The 25,526-nt window shown below is 44.7% G+C and overlaps 1 protein-coding gene across 1 annotated transcript in view; it reads left to right on the forward strand.

Annotated features, from left to right (window-relative positions):
- LOC112216472 (piezo-type mechanosensitive ion channel component 2) overlaps positions 1 to 25,526 on the forward strand; it is an 80,718-nt gene that overhangs the window by 53,888 nt on the left and 1,304 nt on the right. Inside the window, 20 exon segments of the mRNA XM_042298634.1 lie at positions 1,987 to 2,043; positions 2,290 to 2,456; positions 2,826 to 3,013; positions 6,259 to 6,438; positions 12,755 to 13,303; positions 13,942 to 14,200; positions 18,818 to 19,000; positions 19,218 to 19,485; positions 19,631 to 19,799; positions 20,037 to 20,184; positions 20,382 to 20,596; positions 20,780 to 20,938; positions 21,958 to 22,105; positions 22,377 to 22,565; positions 22,792 to 22,884; positions 23,163 to 23,251; positions 23,253 to 23,330; positions 23,887 to 24,003; positions 24,616 to 24,695; positions 25,044 to 25,254. Coding sequence (XP_042154568.1) covers positions 1,987 to 2,043; positions 2,290 to 2,456; positions 2,826 to 3,013; positions 6,259 to 6,438; positions 12,755 to 13,303; positions 13,942 to 14,200; positions 18,818 to 19,000; positions 19,218 to 19,485; positions 19,631 to 19,799; positions 20,037 to 20,184; positions 20,382 to 20,596; positions 20,780 to 20,938; positions 21,958 to 22,105; positions 22,377 to 22,565; positions 22,792 to 22,884; positions 23,163 to 23,251; positions 23,253 to 23,330; positions 23,887 to 24,003; positions 24,616 to 24,695; positions 25,044 to 25,254 — 3,547 coding nt within the window.

The raw sequence follows: 25,526 nt of genomic DNA on the forward strand, positions 1-25,526 counted from the left end.
ACTGTGTAAATAGCCTGGTGTAACACTGTAAATGTGAAACAATGGTGAGTGCAGCATTCAGTTTGACTAAACCAGGCTAATCCCACCCATCGTAGGAGATTTAATATGCTAGCAGTTCCTCTAGGAAAACTGCCCCCACCTCCCAATGTTTTATTTTTATGTATTATTATTTTTCTTTGTACTTTTTTACTCCTTTCCCAATTTCCTGGTATCCAATTGGTAGTTACAGTCTTGTGCCATCGCTGCAACTCCCGTACGGACTTGGGAGAGGCGACGGCCGAGAGCCATGCGTCCTCCGAAACACGACCCTGCCAAGCCGCACTGCTCCTTTAACACACTGCTCACTTAATCTGGAAGCCAGCCGCACTAATGTGTCGGAGGAAACGCCGTACAACTGGTGACCGAAGTTAGTGTGCATGTGCCCGGCCCGCCACAAGGAGTCGCTGGAGCGCGATGGGACAAGGACATCCTGACCAGCCAAACCCGCCCCTAACCCAGACGACGCTAGGCCAATTGTGCACCGCCTCATTGTTCACCTGGTCGTGGCTGGCTGCGACACAGCCTGGGTTCGAAGCCGGGTCTGTAGTGACGCCTCAAGCACTGCGATGCAGTGCCTTAGAACGCTACGCAACTCGGGAGGCCTCTCACCTCCCAATGTTTACCCTTGTCTCGCTGCAATCCGTCCATGCTGCACTTGTTGTATTACAGTATGTTTCACCCTCTCAGGTTTTCTCGTTATAGGCCCTAGACTAGCTATGAATGGGTATGTTGTGCCCTTTTTCTGTTCAAGAGCGCCTACTTAACGATTTGTTGCATCCCTAATGGGAGACATGATGTGTCCAGTCCATAGTCCCGCCAAGTCCCCCCTCCTTCCCTCTCTACTCCCCCTCCTTCCCTCCCTCCTCCCCACAGCCCAGCTCCAACTCCAGGCAGGGCCAAGGCATTCCTGGGTCTGAAAGGTAGGACGCCATGTTTGATTAGACATGGTCAATTCATCCCATATGAAGGCTGGACTGACTGTGGACATGGCTGGAATACAGTACGGTCTCTCAGTTCAGCCAAATAGTTTTACATGAGGTCTGCGAGAAGACCACACTGTCTTACATGCTGACCAGACCGCTCGCGCGCATGGGTCCACGTGCACCCCCGAGAGCATGTTGATTATGTCCCCTCACACCAGACGTGATCAGGACACCACGAGTTAGGAATATCAAAATTAACTCTGAACCAACTATATTAATTTGGGGACAGGTCGATAAGCAAACATTTATAACAATTTAGCTAGCTAGCTTGCTGTTGCTAGCAAATTTGTCCTGGGATATAAACATTGGGTTGTTATTTTACCTGAAATGCACAAGGTCCTCTACTCCGACAATTAATCCACAGATAAAAGGTCAACCGAGTTGGTTTCTAGGAATCTCTCCTCCTTCAGGTTTATTCTGCTTCTTTGGACTTCATATGGCGGTTGGCAACCAACTTTAAGGTGCATTACCACCACCAACTGGACTGGAGTGTGGACCTCAGTTCATATTTCAATCACCCATGTGGGTATATGCTCCTAAAAACTAATGAGGAGATGGCACGTGGGTATATGCTCCTAAAAACTAATGAGGAGATGGCACGTGGGTATATGCTCCTAAAAACTAATGAGGAGATGGCACGTGGGTATATGCTCCTAAAAACTAAGGAGATGGCACGTGGGTATATGCTCCTAAAAACCAATGAGGAGATGGGAGAGGCCGGGACTTGCAGCACGTCAAGCGTCACACAATGTTTTTAGAGTCTGGCTATGCAGACACTCATTGACATGCGCGAGCAGTGTGGGTGCAATGATTGAATAACACGTGTGTAAATTTATTTTGGGATGTCATTGTTTGGAAGGGTACTTTTGCGTTACAGTTTTATATCTTCACAGCAAGGGATATAATTTTATAATTTTGTATGATTCCATTGACTCATTCCATATTCAATATCTTTTCTATCCAGCAGTGCATGTTACTATGGAAGAGGAGGACCAGGAGGAGATGAAAGCAGATGGATCAGGTAGGTGCAGTTCAAACCAGGGTTGGGGTCAATTCTATTTCATTTAAAGTCCATTTCAGGACATGGAATTGGAAATGTAATTTTTGTTTACAACTTAGGTTGGGTGCCTCGACCCCTGATTCAAATCTCAACCCAACTCACAATGTCCTCTGCATCAAGGAAGTTACACTCATAAGTCTCAATGAATAAAGACTGATGTGGACTTGGCTGTTAAAAGACGTGTGTTGTCTTCATCCCTGTTCCCAGACAACATGCTGAAGCGAGTCTTCAACATAGTCAAGTTCTCCTGGGTGTTGTTCCTGGCGATGTTGGACAGTTTCACAGCCTGGATCAACTCCATGTGTCAGGAACACCTGGACATCTCCACCGTGCTACGCATTGAGCGCTGTATGCTCACGCACGAGGTTAACAAGGTAATGTCACGGCCACTGGGATTTAGACTATTTTGAGTGTTTAAAAAATATATTTTGTGACTCTTATCGTATTACAAGGTGTACTACCTGATACTCCAGGTGAATCGTTCAATGACGGATGAGAAACCAGCTTTGTGAAAGTTACTAGTGAACAAGTATATCTGCCTAGCAACAAAACCATTTAATTGCATAATTATTTACCATGCCGTACTGTAGTAAAACCATAGCATTGGTATTAACTATTTCTAGCAATATCATAGTAATATCATTGGAATGACCTATTCCAAATGTTATTACAGCCTATTTAATAATAGGAAGTGGGACTAGGACCACCAATTCTAACAGGCACTCTTGGTTGTAACATTCCAGGGGAACAAGCCTTCCCGGGAGAGCATCCACGTGTACTACCGCAAGCAAATGTGCAAGGCTGCGTCCATTGAGTCGGGCCTGGAGAGAACCGAGGAGGAGACGTGCCAGGACTGCATCCCCCACAAGGCTGAGAGCTGTGCCTGTCTGGAGAGCCAAGAATCTATGGCGTCTCATGATAGCCTGTCCAGGTAAGAGAATGGAAGAAAATATATGTTTTGTTACAGTTATCACTTTTTCTTATACTTATATTGATACTCAAAAGAAGTGATGAGATTGAAGAGGAAAGAGGAAATCATGTTTAATTTAAAAAAAATGATCATTCATTATATCCTGGTGATAGATAAGGGGAGTCACGCATGACTGTAAGTCGCTTTGGGTAAAATCGTCTGCTAAATGGAATTTAGTATTATTATTATTAGTAGTATTATTATTATTATTATTAGTAGTAGTAGTAGTAGTATTATTATTATTATTATTAGTAGTAGTAGTAGTAGTATTATTAGTATTATTATTATTATTATTAGTAGTAGTAGTAGTAGTAGTAGTAGTAGTATTAGTATTATTAGTATTATTATTATTAGTAGTAGTATTATTATTATTATTAGTAGTAGTAGTAGTAGTAGTATTATTATTATTATTATTATTATTATTAGTAGTAGTAGTAGTAGTAGTATTAGTATTATTATTATTAGTAGTAGTAGTAGTAGTAGTAGTAGTAGTAGTAGTAGTAGTAGTAGTATTAGTATTATTATTATAGAAGGCAAGGCTCTTTAGCTGCTACTTGATACTCCAAGGATATAGTAGTAAACACATGCTACTTTAGTACCTTGCAGTTATAATACTCAAAACATCAAGGGAAACTAAATAAAAGAATCCAAAATGACTGGAATCAGGTGCTAGATATTGGCTGTTTTAGAAAGAAGTCATTCTGTGCAGATGACAGTAATGTTCTTTCAGGGATCAGATTGGAACGTTGCGTGTAAAAGCCGTCATTGAATGATTTATTTGCGTTCCATCTGTGTGTAATAAAACCCAAGCCTGGTGAATCGAGCCAAGTATTGCTCAGCATGGCTACCATTTACGCGATAAACACTTACGTTACATAACCATTTGACAGTACAATTACTCAATATTCAGCAGCTATGTTTTAGAGTTTGACAGGACTTAGCTTTCTGTATTTCTATGCTTCTTGTTGTTCCACACGGTTGTCTGTTTTAGTGTTATTTTGTTATTTATTTGAGACTGAGGAGTGCCAGCCTGGCAGGATGAAACGGCTCTGTTCTTTTCTGCTCTGTTCTGTTCTTTTCTGCTCTGTTCTATTCTGGTCTGCTCTATTCTGTTATGTTCTGCTCTGTTCTATTCTGTTCTGTTCTGTTCTATTCTGTTCTGCTCTGTTCTATTCTGGTCTGCTCTATTCTGTTATTTTCTGCTCTGTTCTATTATGTTCTGTTCTATTCTGTTCTGCTCTGTTCTGTTCTGCTCTATTCTGTTCTGCTCTGTTCTATTATGTTCTGCTCTGTTCTATTCTGTTCTGTTCTGTTCTGTTCTGTTCTGCTCTGTTCTGTTCTGCTCTATTCTGTTCTGCTCTGTTCTATTATTTTCTGCTCTGTTCTATTATGTTCTGCTCTGTTCTATTCTGTTCTGCTCTGTTCTATTCTGTTCTGCTCTGTTCTGCTCTATTCTGTTCTGTTCTGTTCTACTCGATTCTGTTCCGTTGTGCTCTGTTCTGCCCTGTTCTGCTCTGTTCTGCCCTGTTCTGCTCTGTTATGCCCTGCTCTGTTTTGCCCTGCCCTGTTCTGCTCTGTTCTGCCCTGCTCTGTTCTGCCCTGCTCTGTTCTGCCCTGCTCTGTTCTGCCCTGCTCTGCTCTGCTCTGTTCTATTCTGTTCTGCCCTGTTCTGCCCTGCTCTGTTCTGCTCTGTTCTGTTCTGTTCTGCCCTGCTCTGTTCTATTCTGTTCTGCCCTGTTCTGCTCTGCTCTGTTCTGCCCTGTTCTGTTCTGTCCTGCTCTGTTCTATTCTGTACTGTTTTGCCCTGCTCTGTTCTGCCCTGTTCTGCCCTGCTCTGTTCTGCCCTGTTCTGCCCTGCTCCGCTCTGTTCTATTCTGTTCTGCCCTGTTCTGCTCTGCTCTGTTCTGTTCTGCCCTGTTCTGTTCTGTTATGCCCTGTTCTGCCCTGTTCTGCTCTGTTATGCCCTGTTCTGCCCTGTTCTGCTCTGTTATGCCCTGTTCTGCCCTGTTATGCTCTGTTATGCCCTGTTCTGCCCTCTTCTGCCCTGTTCTGCTCTGTTCTGCCCTGTTATGCCCGGTTCTGCTCTGTTCTGCCCTGTTCTGCCCTGTTCTGTTCTGTTCTGTTCTGCTCTGTTCTGCCCTGTTCTGCTCTGTTCTGCTCTGTTCTGCTCTGTTCTGCCCTGTTCTGCTCTGTTCTGCTCTTTTCTGCCCTGTTCTGCTCTGTTCTGTTCTGTTCTGTTCTGCTCTGTTCTGCTCTGTTCTGCCCTGTTCTGCTCTGTTCTGCTCTGTTCTGCCCTGTTCTGCTCTGTTCTGCCCTGTTCTGCTCTGTTCTGTTCTGCTCTGTTCTGCCCTGTTCTGCCCTGTTCTGCCCTATTCTGCTCTGTTATGCCTTGTTCTGCCCTGTTCTGCCCTGTTATGCCTTGTTCTGCCCTGTTCTGCCCTGTTCTGCTCTGTTCTGCCCTGTTATGCCCAGTTCTGCTCTGTTCTGCCCTGTTCTGCTCTGTTCTATTCTGTTCTGCTCTGTTCTGCCCTGTTCTGCTCTGTTCTGTTCTGTTCTGTTCTGCTCTGTTCTGCTCTGCTCTGTTCTGCCCTGTTCTGCTCTGTTCTGCCCTGTTCTGTTCTGTCCTGCCCTGCTCTGCTCTGTTCTGGGAGCACTATTACCCACAGGCATTCTATCCTCTGCCTCGACTTTGGCCTGGCGCAGACACACACACACACACACTTGTCAGCTAAACTTGTGGGGACACACAATTCAGTACCATTCAAAATCCTATTTTCCCTAGTGCTAACCCTAACACTAATCCGTACTCTTACCCTTACCATAACCCTAACCTTAAACCAAAAACCTAACCTTAACCCTAAACCTAACCCTAGCTACTAACCCTAACGCTAAAACTAACCCTAGCTCCTAACCCTTAACATAATTCTAACCCTAAAACTAATTCTAACCTTAACCCTAAACCCCCTAGAAATAGCATTTGACCTCATGGGGACTAACAAAATGTACCCAGTTGGTCAAATTTTTGTTTGTTTACTATTGTGTACTTGTTTACTTCTGGTCCCCACAAGAATAGTTTAACACGCCCACACCCACAAGAATTCAGACATCCATATGTGCGCAGACACACACACCACAGAAGATAATGCACAGTCCATAGTCTGTGTAGAACAGGGCATCAAACTTCATCTGTCTGTGTATTTCTCCAGTGCGTACACAGAGAGCACACTGCTCTACTCCTGTCGCTCCACTCTGGACCACACTGACACGGGTCCTGACAACGTACAGGTGCCCAAGACCAGCGAGCGTGCCCGTCCTAAACTCTGCAAGATGGAGGGGCTGGACCTAAAGTCCACCTCTTCAGCTGACAGCAGAGGCAGCCAGGCCAGGTAGGCAATGACAAACAGACTTCTCTCCTCTCATCCCTCACTCTCTTCCCTCCCTTCAAGCCTTACTCTCTACTCTCTCCCCCTCAACCCTTACTCTCTACTCTTCCCTCCCTTTATCCTTCACTCTCCCCTTCTCTCCCTTCATCCTTCACTCTCCCCTTCTCTCCCTTCATCCTTCACTCTCTACTCTTCTCTCCCTTCATCCTTCACTCTCTCCTTCTCTCCCTTCATCCTTACACTCTTCCCTCCTTTATCCTTCACTCTCTCCTTCTCTCCCTTCATCCTTCACTCTCCCCTTCTCTCCCTTCATCCTTCACTCTCTACTCTTCTCTCCTTCATCCTTCACACTCTCCTTCTCTCCCTTCATCCTTCACTCTCTACTCTTCCTCCTTTATCCTTCACTCTCCCCTTCTCTCCCTCCATCCTTCACTCTCCTTCTCTCCCTTCATCCTTCACTCTCTACTCTTATCTCCCTTCATCCTTTACTCTATACTCTTCTCTCCCTTCATCCTTCACTCTCTACCCTTCTCTCCCTTCATCCTTCACTCTCTACTCTTCTCTCCCTTCATCCTTCCCTCTCTACTCTTCTCTCTCTTCATCTTTCACTCTCTACTCTTCTCTCCCTTCATCCTTCACTCTCTACTCTTCTCTCCCTTCATCCTTCACTCTCTACTCTTCTCTCCCTTTATCCTTCACTCTCTCCTTCTCTCCCTTCATCCTTCACTCTCCCCTTCTCCTTCATCCTTCACTCTCTACTCTTCTCTCCTTCATCCTTCACACTCTCCTTCTCTCCCTTCATCCTTCACTCTCTACTCTTCCCTCCCTTTATCCTTCACTCTCCCCTTCTCTCCCTCCATCCTTCACTCTCCCCTTCTCTCCCTTCATCCTTCACTCTCTACTCTTATCTCCCTTCATCCTTTACTCTATACTCTTCTCTCCCTTCATCCTTCACTCTCTACCCTTCTCTCCCTTCATCCTTCACTCTCTACTCTTCTCTCCCTTCATCCTTCCCTCTCTACTCTTCTCTCTCTTCATCTTTCACTCTCTACTCTTCTCTCCCTTCATCCTTCACTCTCTACTCTTCTCTCCCTTCATCCTTCACTCTCTACTCTTCTCTCCCTTCATCCTTCACTCTCTCCTTCTCTCCCTTCATCCTTCACTCTCTCCTTCTCTCCCTTTATCCTTCCCTCTCCCCTTCTCTCCCTTCATCCTTCACTCTCTACTCTTCTCTCTCTTCATCCTTCACTCTCTATTCTTCTCTCTCTTCATCCTTCACTCTCTCCTTCGCTCCCTTCATCCTTCACTCTCTCCTTCTCTCCCTTTATCCTTCCCTCTCCCCTTCTCTCCCTTCATCCTTCACTCTCTACTCTTCTCTCCCTTCATCCTTCACTCTCTACTCTTCTCTCCCTTCATCCTTCACTCTCTACTCTTCTCTCCCTTCATCCTTCACTCTCTACTCTTCTCTCCCTTCATCCTTCACTCTCTACTCTTCTCTCCTTCATCCTTCACTCTCTACTCTTCTCTCCCTCATCCTTCACTCTCTACTCTTCTCTCCCTTCATCCTTTACTCTCTACTCTTCTCTTCCTTCATCCTTCACTCTCTCCTTCTCTCCCTTCATCCTTCACTCTCTCCTTCTCTCCCTTCATCCTTCACTCTCTACTCTTCTCTATCTTCATTCTTCACACTCTCCTTCTCTCCCTTCATCCTTCACTCTCTCCTTCTCTCCCTTTATCCTTCACTCTCTCCTTCTCTCCCTTCATCCTTCACTCTCTCCTTCTCTCCCTTCATCCTTCACTCTCTCCTTCTCTCCCTTTATCCTTCCCTCTCCCCTTCTCTCCCTTCATCCTTCACTCTCTACTCTTCTCTCCCTTCATCCTTCACTCTCTACTCTTCTCTCCCTTCATCCTTCACTCTCTACTCTTCTCTCCCTTCATCCTTCACTCTCTACTCTTCTCTCCCTTCATCCTTCACTCTCTACTCTTCTCTCCCTTCATCCTTCACTCTCTCCTTCTCTCCCTTCATCCTTCACTCTCTCCTTCTCTCCCTTCATCCTTCACTCTCTACTCTTCTCTTCCTTCATCCTTCACTCTCTCCTTCTCTCCCTTCATCCTTCACTCTCTCCTTCTCTCCCTTCATCCTTCACTCTCTACTCTTCTCTATCTTCATCCTTCACTCTCTCCTTCTCTCCCTTCATCCTTCACTCTCTCCTTCTCTCCCTTTATCCTTCACTCTCTCCTTCTCTCCCTTCATCCTTCACTCTCTCCTTCTCTCCCTTCATCCTTCACTCTCTCCTTCTCTCCCTTCATCCTTCACTCTCTACTCTTCTCTTCCTTCATCCTTCACTCTCTCCTTCTCTCCCTTCATCCTTCACTCTCTACTCTTCTCTTCCTTCATCCTTCACTCTCTCCTTCTCTCCCTTCATCCTTCACTCTCTCCTTCTCTCCCTTCATCCTTCACTCTCTACTCTTCATCCTTCACACTCTCCTTCTCTCCCTTCATCCTTCACTCTCTCCTTCTCTCCCTTTATCCTTCACTCTCTCCTTCTCTCCCTTCATCCTTCACTCTCTCCTTCTCTCCCTTCATCCTTCACTCTCTCCTTCTCTCCCTTCATCCTTCACTCTCTACTCTTCTCTCCCTTCATCCTTCACTCTCTCCTTCTCTCCCTTCATCCTTCACTCTCTCCTTCTCTCCCTTTATCCTTCCCTCTCCCCTTCTCTCCCTTCATCCTTCACTCTCTACTCTTCTCTCTCTTCATCCTTCACTCTCTACTCTTCTCTCTCTTCATCCTTCACGCTCTCCTTCTCTCCCTTCATCCTTCACTCTCTCCTTCTCTCCCTTTATCCTTCACTCTCTCCTTCTCTCCCTTCACCCTCACTCTCTACTCTTCCCTCCCTTTATCCTTCCCTCTCCCCTTCTCTCCCTCCATCCTTCACTCTCCCCTTCTCTCCCTTCATCCTTCACTCTTTACTCTTCTCTCCCTTCATCCTTCACTCTCTACTCTTCTCTCTCTTCATCCTTCACTCTCTACTCTTCTCTCCCTTCATCCTTCACTCTCTACTCTTCTCTCCCTTCATCCTTCACTCTCTAATCTTCTCTCCCTTCATCCTTCACTCTCTCCTTCTCTCCTTTCATCCTTCACTCTCTCCTTCCCTCCCTTCATCCTTCACTCTCTCCTTCTCTCCCTTCATCCTTCACTCTCTCCTTCTCTCCCTTTATCCTTCCCTCTCCCCTTCTCTCCCTTCATCCTTCACTCTCTACTCTTCTCTCTCTTCATCCTTCACTCTCTACTCTTCTCTCTCTTCATCATTCACTCTCTCCTTCTCTCCCTTCATCCTTCACTCTCTCCTTCTCTCCCTTTATCCTTCCCTCTCCCCTTCTCTCCCTTCATCCTTCACTCTCTACTGTTAACTCCCTTCATCCTTCACTCTCTACTCTTCTTTCCCTTCATCCTTCACTCTCTACTCTTCTCTCCCTTCATCCTTCACTCTCTACTCTTCTCTCCCTTCATCCTTCACTCTCTACTCTTCTCTCCCTTCATCCTTCACTCTCTCCTTCTCCCTTCATCCTTCACTCTCTCCTTCTCTCCCTTCATCCTTCACTCTCTACTCTTCTCTTCCTTCATTCTTCACTCTCTCCTTCTCTCCCTTCATCCTTCACTCTCTCCTTCTCTCCCTTCATCCTTCACTCTCTCCTTCTCTCCCTTTATCCTTCCCTCTCCCCTTCTCTCCCTTCATCCTTCACTCTCTACTCTTCTCTCTCTTCATCCTTCACTCTCTACTCTTCTCTCTCTTCATCCTTCACGCTCTCCTTCTCTCCCTTCATCCTTCACTCTCTCCTTCTCTCCCTTTAGCCTTCCCTCTCCCCTTCTCTCCCTTCATCCTTCACTCTCTACTCTTCTCTCCCTTCATCCTTCACTCTCTACTCTTCTTTCCCTTCATCCTTCACTCTCTACTCTTCTCTCCCTTCATCCTTCACTCTCTACTCTTCTCTCCCTTCATCCTTCACTCTCTACTCTTCTCTCCCTTCATCCTTCACTCTCTCCTTCTCTCCCTTCATCCTTCACTCTCTACTCTTCTCTCCCTTCATCCTTCACTCTCTCCTTCTCCCTTCATCCTTCACTCTCTACTCTTCTCTCCCTTCATCCTTCACTCTCTCCTTCTCTTAGGTTCTCAAGTCATATTCTTGTCATCAAATCCACTTCCTGGCTACAGGACTATAATGGCCTTTTCTCATAGCGCTGTTCAAACATGTCACGCGTGACTGTAGTGTTGTGTAAACTGTAAAGGCCGTTATTGTCTGCTTTCAGAGCAGGTGTAAGATTATATTGAGGATCAGGAGACGATAAAAGAGGAGTAGACAGGGGCGGGGTGAGTGTGTAATACAGTGGGCAGTTACAATGGCAACACCCTGATATGGTGCTGATGGACGGCCGTTATATCCAGTGTATGAGTCTGTTACCTCTCCCCCCCCACCCCCCTCTCTCTCTCTATCTCTCTCAATTTAATTTATTTCAATTTAAGGGCTTTATTGGCATGGAAAATATATGTTCACATTGCCAAAGCAAGTGAAGTAGATAATAAACAAAAGTGAAATAAACAATAAAAAGTAACAGTAAACATTACACTCACAGAAGTTCCAAAAGAATAAAGACATTACAAATATAATATTATGTCTATATACAGTGTTGTAACAATGTGTAAATGGTTAAAGTACACATGGGAAAATAAATACACATAAATATGGGTTGTATTTACAATTATGTTTGTTCTTCACTGGTTGCCCTTTTCTTGTGGCAACAGGTCACAAATATTGCTGCTGTGATGGCACACTGTGGTATTTCACCCAGTAGATATGGGAGTTTATCAAATTGTGTTTGTTTTCGAGTTCTTTGTGGATCTGTGTAATCTGAGGGAAATATGTGTCTCTAATATGGTCATACATTGGGCAGGAGGTTAGTAAGTGCAGCTCAGTTTCCAACTCATTTTGTGGGCAGTGTGCACATAGCCTGTCTTCTCTTGAGAGCCAGGTCTGCCTACGGTGGCCTTTCTCAATAGCAAGGCTATGCTCACTGAGTCTGTACATAGTCAAAGCTTTCTCTAAGTTTGGGTCAGTCACAGTGGTCAGGTATTCTGCCACTGTGTACTCTCTGTTTAGGGCCAAATAGCATTCTAGTTTGCTCAGTTTTTTTGTTAATTATTTCCAATGTGTCAAGTAATTATATTTTTGTTTTCTCATGATTTGGTGAATTGTGTTGCTGACAGGACTGATGGTAGTGCTCACCTTGTCTTCTCCAGACAAGCTTTTTTCTGGATTCCCCAAACAATCGGAAAGGGGATTCATCAGAGAAAAGACTTGACCCCAGTCCTCAGCAGTCCAATCCCTGTACCTGTAGAATATCTGTAGAATATCAGTCTGTCCCTGATGTTTTTCCTGGAGAGAAGTGGCTTCTTTCCTGCCCTTCTTGACACCAGGCCATCCTCCAAAAGTCTTTGCCTCACTGTGCGTACAGATGCACTCACACCTGCCTGCTGCCTTTCCTGAGCAAGCTCTGTACTGGTGGTGCCCCGATCCTGCAGCTGAATCAACTTGAAGAGACAGTCCTGGTGCTTGCTGGACTTTCTTGGGCGCCCTGAAGCCTTCTTCACAACAATTGAACCGCTCTCCTTGAAGTTCTTGATGATCCGATAAATGGTTGATTTAGGTGCAATCTTACTGGCAGCAATATCCTTGCCTGGGAAGCCCTTTTTTGATCAAAACAATTATGATGGCACGTGTTTCCTTGCAGGAAACCATGGTTGACAGAGGAAGAACAATGATTCCAAGCACCACCTTCCTTTTTAAGCTTCCAGTCAGTTATTCGATCTCAATCAGCATGACAGAGTGATCTCCATTCTTGTCCTCGTCAACACTCACACCTGTGTTAACGAGAGAATCACTGACATGATGTCAGCTGGTCCTTTTGTGGCAGGGCTGAAATGCAGTGGAAATGTTTTTGGGGGGAATTCAGTTCATTTGCATGGCAAAGAGGGACATCGCAATTAATTGCAATTTATCTGATCACTCTTCATAACATTCTGGAGTATATGCAAATTGGCATCATACAAACTGAGGCAGCAGACTTTGTGAAAATTAATATTTGTCATTCTCAAAACTTTTGGCCACGACTGCAGACACCCTTGTGGATTTGGTCATTTCAGCAGTCAGTAGGTACACAGTATGTGGATTATTGACTAGTAATACTGAAATGAAGAGTCATGGAACAGATAAGTTCCAGAACATCAACACTCCTTTCTCTTGCTTCTCTCTCCCCACTAGTGAGCACAACCAGTGTACAGCCCTCTGTTCCCACCAGGGGACCACCGACACCATCGTGGAGACAGGAGAGGAGCCAGACCAGGACCTCCAAGACCCCCACTCCTCCTGCACTGAGACCCCATCCACCTCCACCTCCATGGGGCTGTATATGGAACATGAGGGGGTTCTTCTCTCCAGGTCCAGGGGTTTGGACTGGGACAGTAGGGACAGCGTCCCAGAAGTCAAACAGACAGGGTTGGAGAGAGGACCGTGCTACGCCCACCACAGTGACCTCCAGCTCTACCAGGCAGACCTCCCCAGTACAGACACAGACATCCCCCCCTCATACAGCAGAGCTACAGGCCTGGACAGGGAGGGGGCCTCGTACAGCAGAGCTACAGGCTTGGTCAGGGAGGAGGCTGAACGGGCCTCATCCATTAGGGCCCATCATAAGAAGAGGTTGGTTGTGGTGACACCTGACGAGAAGTCTGATTTTCTGTCGGGCGTCAGGAGTGGCACGTTTCCCTCGCTCACCCACGAGCTGACAGCCAGCGATCTGCTACGCAATAGGTATTGTATTTTATCGCAGCTTGTCTTGCATTTCCAATTAAAATACTCATCTCTCAGTTATTAGAAAGCCCGACATCGAGATCCAGTCAAGGCTAAAGATTAGTTTGTTTGATAATTCTAATTCTATCTCTTTCCCGCTCTCTCTTTCCCTCTCTCTCTCTCTTCCTCTCTCTCTCTCCCGGTCTCTCCCTCTCTCCACGTCTCCCTCTCTCTTCCTCTCTCTCTCTGTCTTTCTCCCCCTCTTTCTCTCTCTCCATCTCCCTCTCTCTATCGCTCTCTCCCCTCTCTCTTGCCCCCTCTCCCCCTCTTTCTCTCTCCCCTCCTCTTTCTCTCTCTCCCCCTCTTTCTCTCTCCCCCTCTTTCTCTCTCTCTCTCCCCTCCTCTTTCTCTCTCTCTTCCCCCTCTTTCTCTCTCTCCCCCTCTTTCTCTCTCTCCCCTCCTCTTTCTCTCCCCCCCTCCTCTTTCTCTCCCCTCCTCTCTCTCTCTCCCCTCTCTCTCTCTCTCGCCCCCTCTCCCCCCTCTTTCTCTCTCCCCTCCTCTTTCTCTCTCCCCTCCTCTTTCTCTCTCTCCCTCTCTCTCCTCTCTCTCTCTCTCTCCCATCTCTCCCTCTCTCTCTCTCTCTCCCCTCTCTCGATCAGGATGTTCTACGACGAGGAGTTGGAGGATTCAGAGCGTTTCTACGGCGATCAGCCGGCCCTGCTCCAGCTGCTCTATGCTCTGTACAACATGCTGGTGGCCCACTCAGAGATGGTGTGTTTCCTGGTCATCATCCTCAACCACATGATCTCAGCATCCGTGGCCACGCTCGTCCTTCCCATCTTCATCTTCCTCTGGGCCATGCTGTCTGTCCCCAGGCCCAGCAAACGTTTCTGGATGACCGCCATCGTCTACACAGAGGTATTACATTAAGAATAAATAATACTGGATATTTACAGTTGAAGTAGGAAGTTTACATACACTTAGGTTGGAGTCATTAAAACTCGTTTTTCATTAACTCCACAAATGTCTTGTTAACAAACTATAGTTTTGGCAAGTCGTTTAGGACATCTACTTTGTGCATGACACAAGTAATTTTTCCAACAATTGTTTACAGACAGATTATTTCACTTATAATTCACTGTTATCACAATTCCAGTGGGTCAGAAGTTTACATACACTAAGTTGACTCTAAGTTGACTATGCCTTTAAACAGCTTGGAAAATTCCAGAAAATGGTGTCATGGCTTTTGAAGCTTCTGAGAGGCTAATTGACATAATTTGAGTCAATTAGAGGTGTACCTGTAACGGTTTTCTTTAGGTGAAGTAGAGGCGGACCAAAATGCAGCGTGGTTGTTATTCATTGTACTTTAATAAAGAAACTGGACACTAATAAACTAACAAAACAACAAACGTGCGAAAACCTAAAACAGTCCTATCTGGTGCAAAACACAGAGACAGGAACAATCACCCACAAACACACAGTGAAACCCAGGCTACCTAAATATGGTTCCCAATCAGAGACAATGACTAACACCTGCCTCTGATTGAGAACCATATCAGGCCAGACATAGAAATAGACAAACAAGACATCCAACATAGAATGCCCACTCAGATCACACCCTGACCAACCAAAACATAGAAACATACAAAGCAAACTATGGTCAGGGTGTGACAGTACCTGTGGATGTATTTCAAGGCCTACCTTCAAACTCAGTGCCTCTGCTTGACATCATGGGAAAATCAAAAGAAATCACCCAAGACAGAAAAAATTGTAGACCTCCACAAGTCTGATTCATCCTTGGGAGCAATTTCCAAATGTGTACAAACAATAGTAGGCAAGTATAAACACCATGGGACCACGCAGCCATCATACCGCTCAGGAAGGGGACGCGTTCTGTCTCCTAGAGTTGAATGTACTTTGGTGCGAAAAGTGCAAATCAATCCCAGAACAACAGCAAAGGACCGTGTGAAGATGCTGGAGTAAACAGGTACAAAACTATCTATATCCACAGTAAAACAAGTCCTATATCAACATAATCTGAAAAGTCGCTCAGCAAGGAAGAAGCCACTGCTCCAAAGCCACCATAAAAAAGACAGACTACGGTTTGAAACTGCACATGTGAACAAAGATCTTATTTTTTGGAGAAATGTCCTCTGGTCTGATGAAACAAAATAGAACTGTTTGGCCATAATGACCACCGTTATGTTTGGAGGAAAAAGGGGAATGCTTGCAGGCCGAAGAACACCATCCCAGCAGTGTCGCACGGGGGTGGCAGTATCTTATTGTGGGGGTGCTTTGCTGCAGGAGGGACTTGTGCACTTCACAAAATAGATGGCTTCATGAGACAGGAAAATTACGTGGATATATTGAAGCAACATCTCAAGACATCAGTCAGGAAGTTAAATGGGTCTTCCAATTGGACAATGTCCCCAAGCATACTTCCAAAGTTGTGGCAAAATGGCTTAAGGACAACAAAGTCAAGGTATTGGAGTGGCCATCACAAAGCCCTGACCTCAATCCTATAGAAAATTTGTGGGCAGAACTGAAAAAGTGTGTGCGAGCAAGAAGTCTGCAAACCTGACTCAATTACACCAGCTCTGTCAGGAGGAATGGGCCAAAATTCATCCAACTTATTGTGGGAAGCTTGTGGAAGGCTACCGAAACATTTGACCCAAGTTCAACAATTGAAAGGCAATACTACCAAATACTAATTGAGTGTATGTAAACTTCTAACGCACTGGAAAAGTGATGAAAGAAATGAAAGCTGAAATAAATTATTCTCTCTACTATTATTCTGACATTTCACATTCTTAAAATAAACTGGTGATCCTACCTGACCTAAAACAGGGAATTTTTAATGGGATTAAATGTCAGAAATTGTGAAAAACTGAGTTTAAATGTATTTGACTAAGGTTTTATGTTAACTTCCGACTTCAACTGTATTTTATAAAGTGGTTTTCATACAGAATATCAGTCACTTTAAAAATAAACACTAAAGATACATTCAGGAAGTGTGCCGTTCTTGGGAGATGGTCTTCCATAGTGCAGTTCAGTACAGGAGTAACTTGAGAGGTGGCAGCGATGGTGCAGCCAGGGAGGGAGATCCGTCAGACATCATCAGGCAACACCAGTTCACAGCTACTCCTCCTCTGTTGGTAAGCTGCAACTTCCACCACCAAAAGTGTAGCACCCACCTAGGTGCTATAAGCACCTGAGAGATCACCAGTCCTCGGCAGTAGTCAGTAACAGCGTCCTACGAGGCGAGCCTCTGTCGTCCTCTCACACTACAGTCCACATCCTTCCAGAAACACTGGCAGGTGGAATACAAAGCCGGTGCTGTGTTTATCAGGTGTTGATGCATCATTCAAATTAGATTAGCCAGCCAACTAGTTGTAACTAAACAAACCAAGTTAGACATGAGTCAGGCTCTTATCAATGTAAATCTGCCTTGACCCCTGGTCCTTTGCAGTTTTAAAGTGATAGTTCACCCAAATTATTAAGGTGAACCATCCCGTTATGATGTCCATTTCATCGTTTTCATTCATGTATTTTAAATCAAATCACATTTTATTCGTCACATGCGCCGAATACAGAAACACCTGACCATGAAATGCTGACTTACAAGCCCTTAACCAACAATGCAGTTCAAGAAATAGAGTTAAGAAAATATTTACTAAATAAACTAAAGTAAACAAAACATTTTTTAAAGTAACATAATAAAATAACAATACTGAGGGGTACCGGTACAGAGTCAATGTGGGGGTACAGGTTAGTCGAGGTAATTTGTACATGGAGGTAGGGGTGAAGTGACCATGCATAGATAATAAACAGCGAGAAGCAGCAGTGTACAAAACAAATGAATGTGGGGGGTAAATGTAAATAGTCCGTTGGCCATTTGATTAATTGTTCAGCAGTCTTATGGCTTGGGGGTAGAAGCTGTTAAGGTGTCTTTTGGTCCCAGACTTGGCACTCCGGTACCGCTTGCCATGCGGTAGCACAGAGAACAGTCTATGACTTGACTTGGCGCCCCCCGGTACCGCTTGCCGTGCGGTAGCAGAGAGAACAGTCTATGACTTGGATGACTGGAGTCTTTGACCATGTTATGGGCCTTCCTCTGACACCGCCTATTAAATACGTCCTGGATGGCAGGAAGCTTGGTTCCAGTGATGTACTGGGCCGTACGTATTACCCTCTGTAGCGCCTTACAGTCAGAGCAGTTGCCATACCAGGCAGTGATGTCAGGATGCTCTTGATGGTGCAGCTGTAGAACGTTTTGAGGATCTGGGGACCCATGCCAAATCTTTTCAGTCTCCTGAGGGGGAAAAGGTGTTGACATGCCCTCTTCATGACTGTCTTGATGTGTTTGGACCATGATAGTGTGTTGGTGATGTGGACACAAGGAACTTGAAACTCTCGACCCGCTCCACTACAGCCATGTCGATGTGAATGGGGGTGTGTTCGGCCCTCCTTTTCCTGTAGTCAACAATCATCTCTTTTGTCTTGCTCACGTTGAGGGAGAGGTTGTTGTCTTGGCACCACATGCCCAGGTCTCTGACCTCCTTCCTAAAGGCTGTCGCATCATTGTCGGTGATCAGGCCTACCACTGTTGTGTCATCAGCAAACTTAATGATTGTGTTGGAGTCGTGTTTGGCCACGCAGTCGTGAGTGAACAGGGAGTACGGGAGGGGACTAAGCACACAACTCTGAGGGGCCCCAGTGTTGAGGAACAGCGTGGCAGATGTGTTGTTGCCTACCCTTACCGCCTGGGGGCGACCCTTCAGGAAGACCAGGATCCAGTTGCAGAGGGAGGTGTTTAGTCCCAGGGTCGTTAGCTTAGTAATGAGCATTGTGGGCACTCTGGTGTTGAACACTGGGCTGTAGTCAATGAACAGCATTCTCACATAGGTATTCCTTTTGTCTAGGTAGGAAAGGGCAGTGTGGATTGTGATTGCATCATCTGTGGATCTGTTGGGGCGGATTGTGAATCGGAGTGAGTCTAGGGTTTCCGGGATGATGGTGTTGATGTGAGTCATGACCAGCCTTTCAAAGCACTTCATGGCTACAGACGTGAGCGCTACGGGTCGGTAGTCATTTAGGCAGGTTACCTTCACTTTCTTGGGCACAGGGACAATGGTGGTCTGCTTGAAACGTAGGTATTACAGACTCAGTCAGGGAGAGGTTGAAAATGTCAGTGAAGACACTTGCCAGTTGGTCCGCGCATGCTTTGAGTACACGTCCTGGTAATCCGTCTGGCCCTTTTGTCGTTCGTAATAGTTTGCAAGACCTGCAACATCTGACGAGCGTCAGAGCCAGTGTAGTGGGATTCAATCTTAGTCCTGTATTGACGCTTTGCCCTTTTTTCTTTATCCAGCTTTGAAAAATAAAGTTGTTGTTTAAACATGTTCAGTGTGGAAATAATACTCTGTTACTGCACTGTACTCAATAATGAATTGTGTTGATAGACAATGTTGCTATTTCTTGATTTTATCACTCAGGCAGCTGCTAAATGTTTTCCCCTTCTCTCTGTACCACCAGGTCACCATTGTGATCAAGTACTTCTTCCAGTTTGGTTTCTTCCCCTTCAACCAGAACATTGAGCTGGACAAGTCCAAACCATTCCATCCTCCCAACATCATCGGTGTGGAGAAGAGGGAGGGATACGTGCACTATGACCTGGTTCAGCTGCTAGCTCTGTTCTTCCACCGATCTATTCTCAAGGTGCCCACTAAGTCTTACTAGGTGTGATGCCTATTAACTACAATACATGGTTATTCCTTTAAAGGGATAGTTAACTTTTTCAAAAAATAAGGTAAAAAAAAAGTGGACTACACCTTTAACTATGTTGTTATTTCTGACTTGTTGCCTGTATTGATACATAGTTACATTTAGCACACTGAATGGCTTAACCATCCTATTCTTTGGTCTTGACCTCCAGTGTCACGGGCTGTGGGATGAGGACAACCCCAGGGGAGGAGGGAGGGAAACCCCCAAGCAGCACCACCACGAGAGGGAGAAGAGGACCAGCTCCAGGCCAGTGGAGAAGCAGGCTGCGGAGGGCAGCAGCTCCCTGCTGGAGTCGGTCCGCAACCGCATACCCCGACAATTCCACTCCATGTCCACCTCCACCCCGCTGCGCCGCAAGAGCTCCAGCTCCGCCTCCCACCTTTCCCAGCGCACTGTGCGCTCCGCCCACTCCAAAGGAGGTGAGGTCACAAGTCTGTAGAGTAACTCCCTTATTGGGCTTAGATATGTTTGGGGGAAATATCTAGACTTTTAATTATGAACCAACACAATATCATCTGTGAGCCCTATGTCTTCCAAACCTCATCAAACCTGCTGACTCCACAGATAGTGTGAGCTCACGGCCTGGCCTGCGGAGAGGGCACAGCTTGCGGAGAGGGGACAGCCTGCGGAGAGGGGACAGTGTGCTGAGTGTCCAGCACAGGAGCAAGAAGGAGATGATCCTGGAGAAACTCAGAGAGCAGCTCATCAAAGCCAAGAGCTTCACTGTCAAAAAGTAGGTGTACTGACTTGAAGGTGCCTTATTACTGTTATTAGGCTACTATTCAGTCGCTATCCAGGATAATAAATTGTTTAATGGTGGCTATACTGTAAATCTCTAAGCCTGATTTGATTTTGATGCATACACATTACAAGGTTCATAAAAATGACATTAACCGTTCATAAAGGTATCTAGTTTATCTTGTTTGCCTTGTTTACTGTAACAGATCATTGTTTCTTTGCCTGTCTGTAGAACTCTGGAGATCTACATTCCCATCTGTCAGTTCTTCTACAACCTGATCCACCCAGAGTACAGTGCAGTGACAGACGTCTATGTGCTGATGTTCCTGGCCGACACAGTGGACTTTATCATCATCGTCTTCGGCTTCTGGGCATTTGGGGTAAGTTTGATATATGATATGTTAGTGCTAAAATTCTGGTTTAAACTGTCATTGTCTTTGTGATTTGAAACCCAGTGTAATGAATTTCAATTGTCCCTAAAGGGACAAGAACACTTTTGAACTTGAAACTTCCAAATAAATACCATACCATTTCCATAACATTTCATAACATAACAGTACTTCCTGTACCCCAACAGAAACACTCTGCGGCAGCTGACATCACTTCCTCCCTGTCGGAAGACCAGGTTCCCGAAGCCTTCCTGGTGATGGTGCTGATCCAGTTTGGCACCATGATCATCGACCGAGCCCTCTACCTTCGAAAGACCGTCATGGGAAAAGTCATCTTCCAGGTCATCCTGGTGTTCGGCATCCACTTCTGGATGTTCTTCATCCTGCCTGGAGTCACAGAGAGGTATGAATGTGGAGAAATAACATGTATTTATTGAGTAATTTTAATAATTTAGTCACAACCAGCTCCTTCTTTCTTTTAAATACATATTTTAAATACTTACTAAATAGTTGCGTCATTAGTAAGTAATGTGTAATGTTTTACTTTGAAAATACACGCTAATATTATTTCCATATCAATCACCAGACGGTTCAGTCAGAACACAGTGGCCCAGCTGTGGTACTTTGTCAAGTGCATCTACTTTGGCCTGTCGGCCTATCAGATCCGTTGTGGCTACCCCACCCGCGTCCTGGGCAACTTCCTCACCAAGAGTTACAACTACCTCAATCTTTTCCTCTTCCAAGGGTGAGTGCTATTCAGGCCACTTGTGACCACAATCACCAATTGAGAATACAATAATGAAGAATGAATTTCTGAGAAAAGAGACTCATCAGCAGTGTTGGGAGGAATACGTTACAAAAATAATGCGTTAGGTAAACGGATTGACTAATTAGTAATGGAATGCGTTACTTTTAAAAACTGGGTAATATAAATATAGTTACGCTTGTGAACCATATCTCTTCTTTTTTTTTTACCTTTACCGTGCCTTAGACCCCTGCGCAACCCGGGAGACTGTGTGAATCATATCTCTACTGGGCGTATGTTTCCATGATTCGATCTTAACTTGTTACCTCATTTTGTTCTCGAGTTAGCGAAGAAAGGCTATTTGTCCATAGAAATGTCCGTAGAAATGTTAAGAAGGTCCACATCTTTGCCATTGATCGCTTCTACAGGTATAATAGCAAAGACCATAGAGGGCTTCAAACATCTAGTGGCAAGTGTGCCCTCTCTACATCTCTATGGCTCTGCGACGTGCGGTCTAACCAGAACTGGTGGTTCGAGAGGTATAGATGTTTGGCTTACAGTATATATGACTAATTAAGCAGCCCGTATGATAGTGCAGCACTTGTAGACTAGTACAGGAAAGCATCGCCACAGATGAAAGGAGAAACTAGTGATCAAACCTGAGATAGTAAGTAGCCTGTCTATGGTAGAGCCTGTTTAGCTTGCCTCGCTCCCCCTGACAGTTAAACTGTGAGATTTTTTTCATTAAAGTAATGCAAAGTAATGTAACTAGTGATATAACGTATTACTTTCTATTCAAAGTAATATTTCTAAAGTAACTTTTTGTTAAATGTAACAAGTTATAAATAATGTTTTACTTTTCCAAGTATCTAATCCCAACACTGCTCATCAGTGACGGCACATGCAACCAATGGCTGCCTGGTTGCCAGGTTGCCTGGTTCATTACTATTGCCATAACGTTGCCCTATTGTTGCCCTAACGTTGCCCTAACATTGCTCTAACGTTGTCCTGGTTCCCAGGTTCCGCCTGATCCCGTTCCTGACGGAGCTGCGAGCGGTGATGGACTGGGTGTGGACGGACACCACCCTCAGCCTGTCCAACTGGATCTGTGTAGAGGACATCTACGCCCATATCTTTGTCCTCAAGTGCTGGAGGATGTCAGAGAAGGTGAGGGACCATGGGCCTGCTGTGTTAGTTCTCCTCTAGGACCTCCCTATCCATATCTGAATGATGCTTAGAGTGGAAGTAGATAGTATGTTGTCAAAGAGGCTGTGTAGAAATGAGATACAGCAGGTTTATGCGGGACAATCCTCACACGGGGCACCAATTACGTAGGTTCGCCCAAAAGTTTTAAAACATTTATAGAAACTGTAACGAAAGTCTATTGTTTATTTCCCCAAACTATATTTTATATTCCTTTATGTGTTTTGTTTACCAGAGGTACCCCCAGCCTCGCGGGCAGAAGAAGAAGAAGGTTGTGAAGTATGGGATGGGAGGTTTGATCGTCATGCTTCTTATCTGCATTGTTTGGTTCCCGCTGCTCTTCATGTCACTGGTCAAGTCAGTGGCCGGGGTGGTCAACAAACCTCTGGACGTGTCAGTCACCATCACCCTGGGAGGCTTTCAGGTAGCGCCACTCATGTTGACCGCAGTCATATATAGAGAGACAGTTCGGCCGCCATTTTTCACACTGGGCGCAATTTTAGCATATGTTGGTAGAAACATCAGTCCAAACTCTATCTATAGCTCTGGGATTGAAGGTGTGTAGATGTTTTTATTTTTTTTACTGACTTTTGTCAGATGTCACATTTATATCTATTTTAATATTATAACATTGGTATCTCTTCCTTAAGCCCATTTTCACTATGAGTGCCCAGCAAAATCAACTGAAGGACATTAGCAAAGCAGATTTTGCAGACTTCATGAATTCATACAACTACATTCCGGTAAGAAGACCACCCATTTTACAGCTTGCTTTCTAAATCATCATTTTAGTCCGTACAATACAACAAATATTTCAGATGTTGCTCAAGATTTCCAAATATCTTGTGATGATATAGATTTGACTACTATTACATTCTGGTTTGAATATATTACTGTGTATTGAATTAATGTGTGTTACTATAACAAAGACCTGTCTTGTCCCACTCACACAGGACTTTGTGCATCTTAGTGTTGTACAGTATGTTTGAGTAGTAATATTTCAATGCTTCTATCATTGCAGTCAGCGATGCAGTTCCTGGAGGCCTACACGTCAGCGGACGTGGCTGTGGCGGAGCTGGAGGGCAGTTCCAACTCCCTGTGGACCATCAGCCCCCAGCAGGAAGAACCTGATGGACGTTCTCAGCAAGGAGGAATACTTCCCTGTCACCATGTCCTGGACCATCCAGAGGTAAGAGTGACACGGCAACAGACTGAAACAGGGAAGGACAACCTGGAACTGCCCAATAAGATACGTTCATTTTTGTTTTCCGTTGCACGCTGCACTCAACCAGGACATAGAGAATCAAACCAATACTCGACTGCACACATGGAAACACACTCACTTGCAATCTGAGAGAGAACCAAACTCACACACTTATTACAAACTCAAAAGTGTCTTGCACAACTCAACATTCAAAATTTCGTACAGAGAGGGTGGGAGACAAGGATGGAGGGAGTCAATATATTTGTTTCTTGCTTCCATTTTTGAATGGTTAAATTAGTTCCGCTCTAGGATGTCTGTGTCGTTAGAGATTTGTGTGAACTTGATAAAATGACATAGTTGTGTAGATACACATAGGTTGCATAGTACTTTAGAGCCGTAAAATATCTGTTGAGATATCTGTCCATTTGCAATGTCTGTGAGCCGGAAAATAACACATTTACGAGTTCACAAAGTAATGTGTGATGTACCATTTGTGACCACAGTGTACTGTGTGCAATTGCGATTTTTCTCTCTTCAACAGGAATCTCAGTCTTGGAGCCAAAGCTGAAATTGCGACAGATAAACATATAACATACCTTGATATGACAACGCGACAAGAGTTAATAGATCTGCTGAATGGGACCAGAAACCAGGCTGTGTAAGTAGACATCACTAAGGAAAAAGGACTACAACTTTGAGGCTTAATTAAGCCTTCATAAACCCTTTATAAGGCCTTTATAAATGCTTCATAAATCATTCATTATTAAATGACATGCTATATAATGTATACAACCACTTGACAGGGTGAGGTAGGTTACTTTATAATTCGTTACAGTTACCACATTTTTTTGTCGGTAATGTAACTTTTGTATTACCCAATACAAGTAACGTAATCTGATTACTTTCAGTTACTTCTGGATTACTTTCCCCTTAAGATGCAATAGAAGAAGACAAAAAGGATCCAGCAAATGCATTTGGTGTGTCATCATAGTGGTCTCTGATTGGTGGTCCTCATTTGGTGTGTCATCATAGTGGTCTCTGACTTGTGTTCAGACTCACTTAGGTGGAACAAATTTAAACTTGCGCCTTTTTTCAATGCTAAATTTAATGTCATTGAGAAATAAAAATATAACATTTTTGCTAGTAACATAACTGATTACCGGTACATTTTTTGTTGTTGTAATCAGATTAAATGTAATTAGTTACGACCCAACCATGTCAATGCACTATGGAGATTTTTTTTGGTCTCTTTCTCCCCTCTCTTCTCCAGGGTGATAGAACAAGTCTTCCCATGCTTCCTCAGAGCTCCCAGTGACTCCAATGCCAAACCTATAGAACAACTCTATAAAGGTAATTCCTCTATAAAGGTAATTTGGGGCGGCAAAAGGTTGCTAGATCGAATCCCAGAGCTGACAAGGTAAAGATCTGTCATTCTGCCCCTGAACAAGGCAGTTAACCCACTGTTCCTAGGCTGTCATAGTAAATAAGAATTTGCTTAGTTAACTAAAGGTTCAATTTTTGAATGTACACATCCTTGAATAGACTTCAAATACAGTGAATAGATGTTCATAGACAGATTTACATTGTATGTGAAATTAACACTTCTACATTTCTTATTTTGACACTGTTTCAAACTGAAGCATCCCCCTCTTATTACTGACTGCTGATGTAGCATTAATGATATTATCTCCCTTTCAGACAATAGCTACAAGAACATCCTGCTAGCCCTGGAGAGAACCCACAACAGCAGTGGAGAGATCCAGGAGTGGTGGATCGTAGACCAGCCGTCGGCGGGACAGATCCAGATGAGGGGTGCGGCAGTTGGGAAGAAGAGAGAGGCGGGCCTCCAGCTGTACGTGTTTAGTGACAAAGTCAGCCCGCCCAGTCTGGGCTTCCTGGCAGGATATGGGTGAGTGGAGGGATATCTGACAGTGTGACTTGGGTTGTTTTCAGTCAGGCACACCTTAGTAAAACATTAAGCAGCGAAAAATGAAAATGAGCATTTCTTATTGTTTAAGGTCAGGCAGTACCACCTTGTTTCAAGATATTGTTTTGTGCCTACTGGACACAACCCTGGTCTTGCTTTCTAAAAGGGATCCTGCATTTATAGTGGTTTATTACTTGTTATAGGCACGTATGAGCCTTTATAATGTATAATTACAAGGCTTATATAATGTGTTA

Source organism: Oncorhynchus tshawytscha, linkage group LG16, assembly GCF_018296145.1.
Source record: "Oncorhynchus tshawytscha isolate Ot180627B linkage group LG16, Otsh_v2.0, whole genome shotgun sequence".
Classification (NCBI taxonomy): domain Eukaryota; kingdom Metazoa; phylum Chordata; class Actinopteri; order Salmoniformes; family Salmonidae; genus Oncorhynchus; species Oncorhynchus tshawytscha.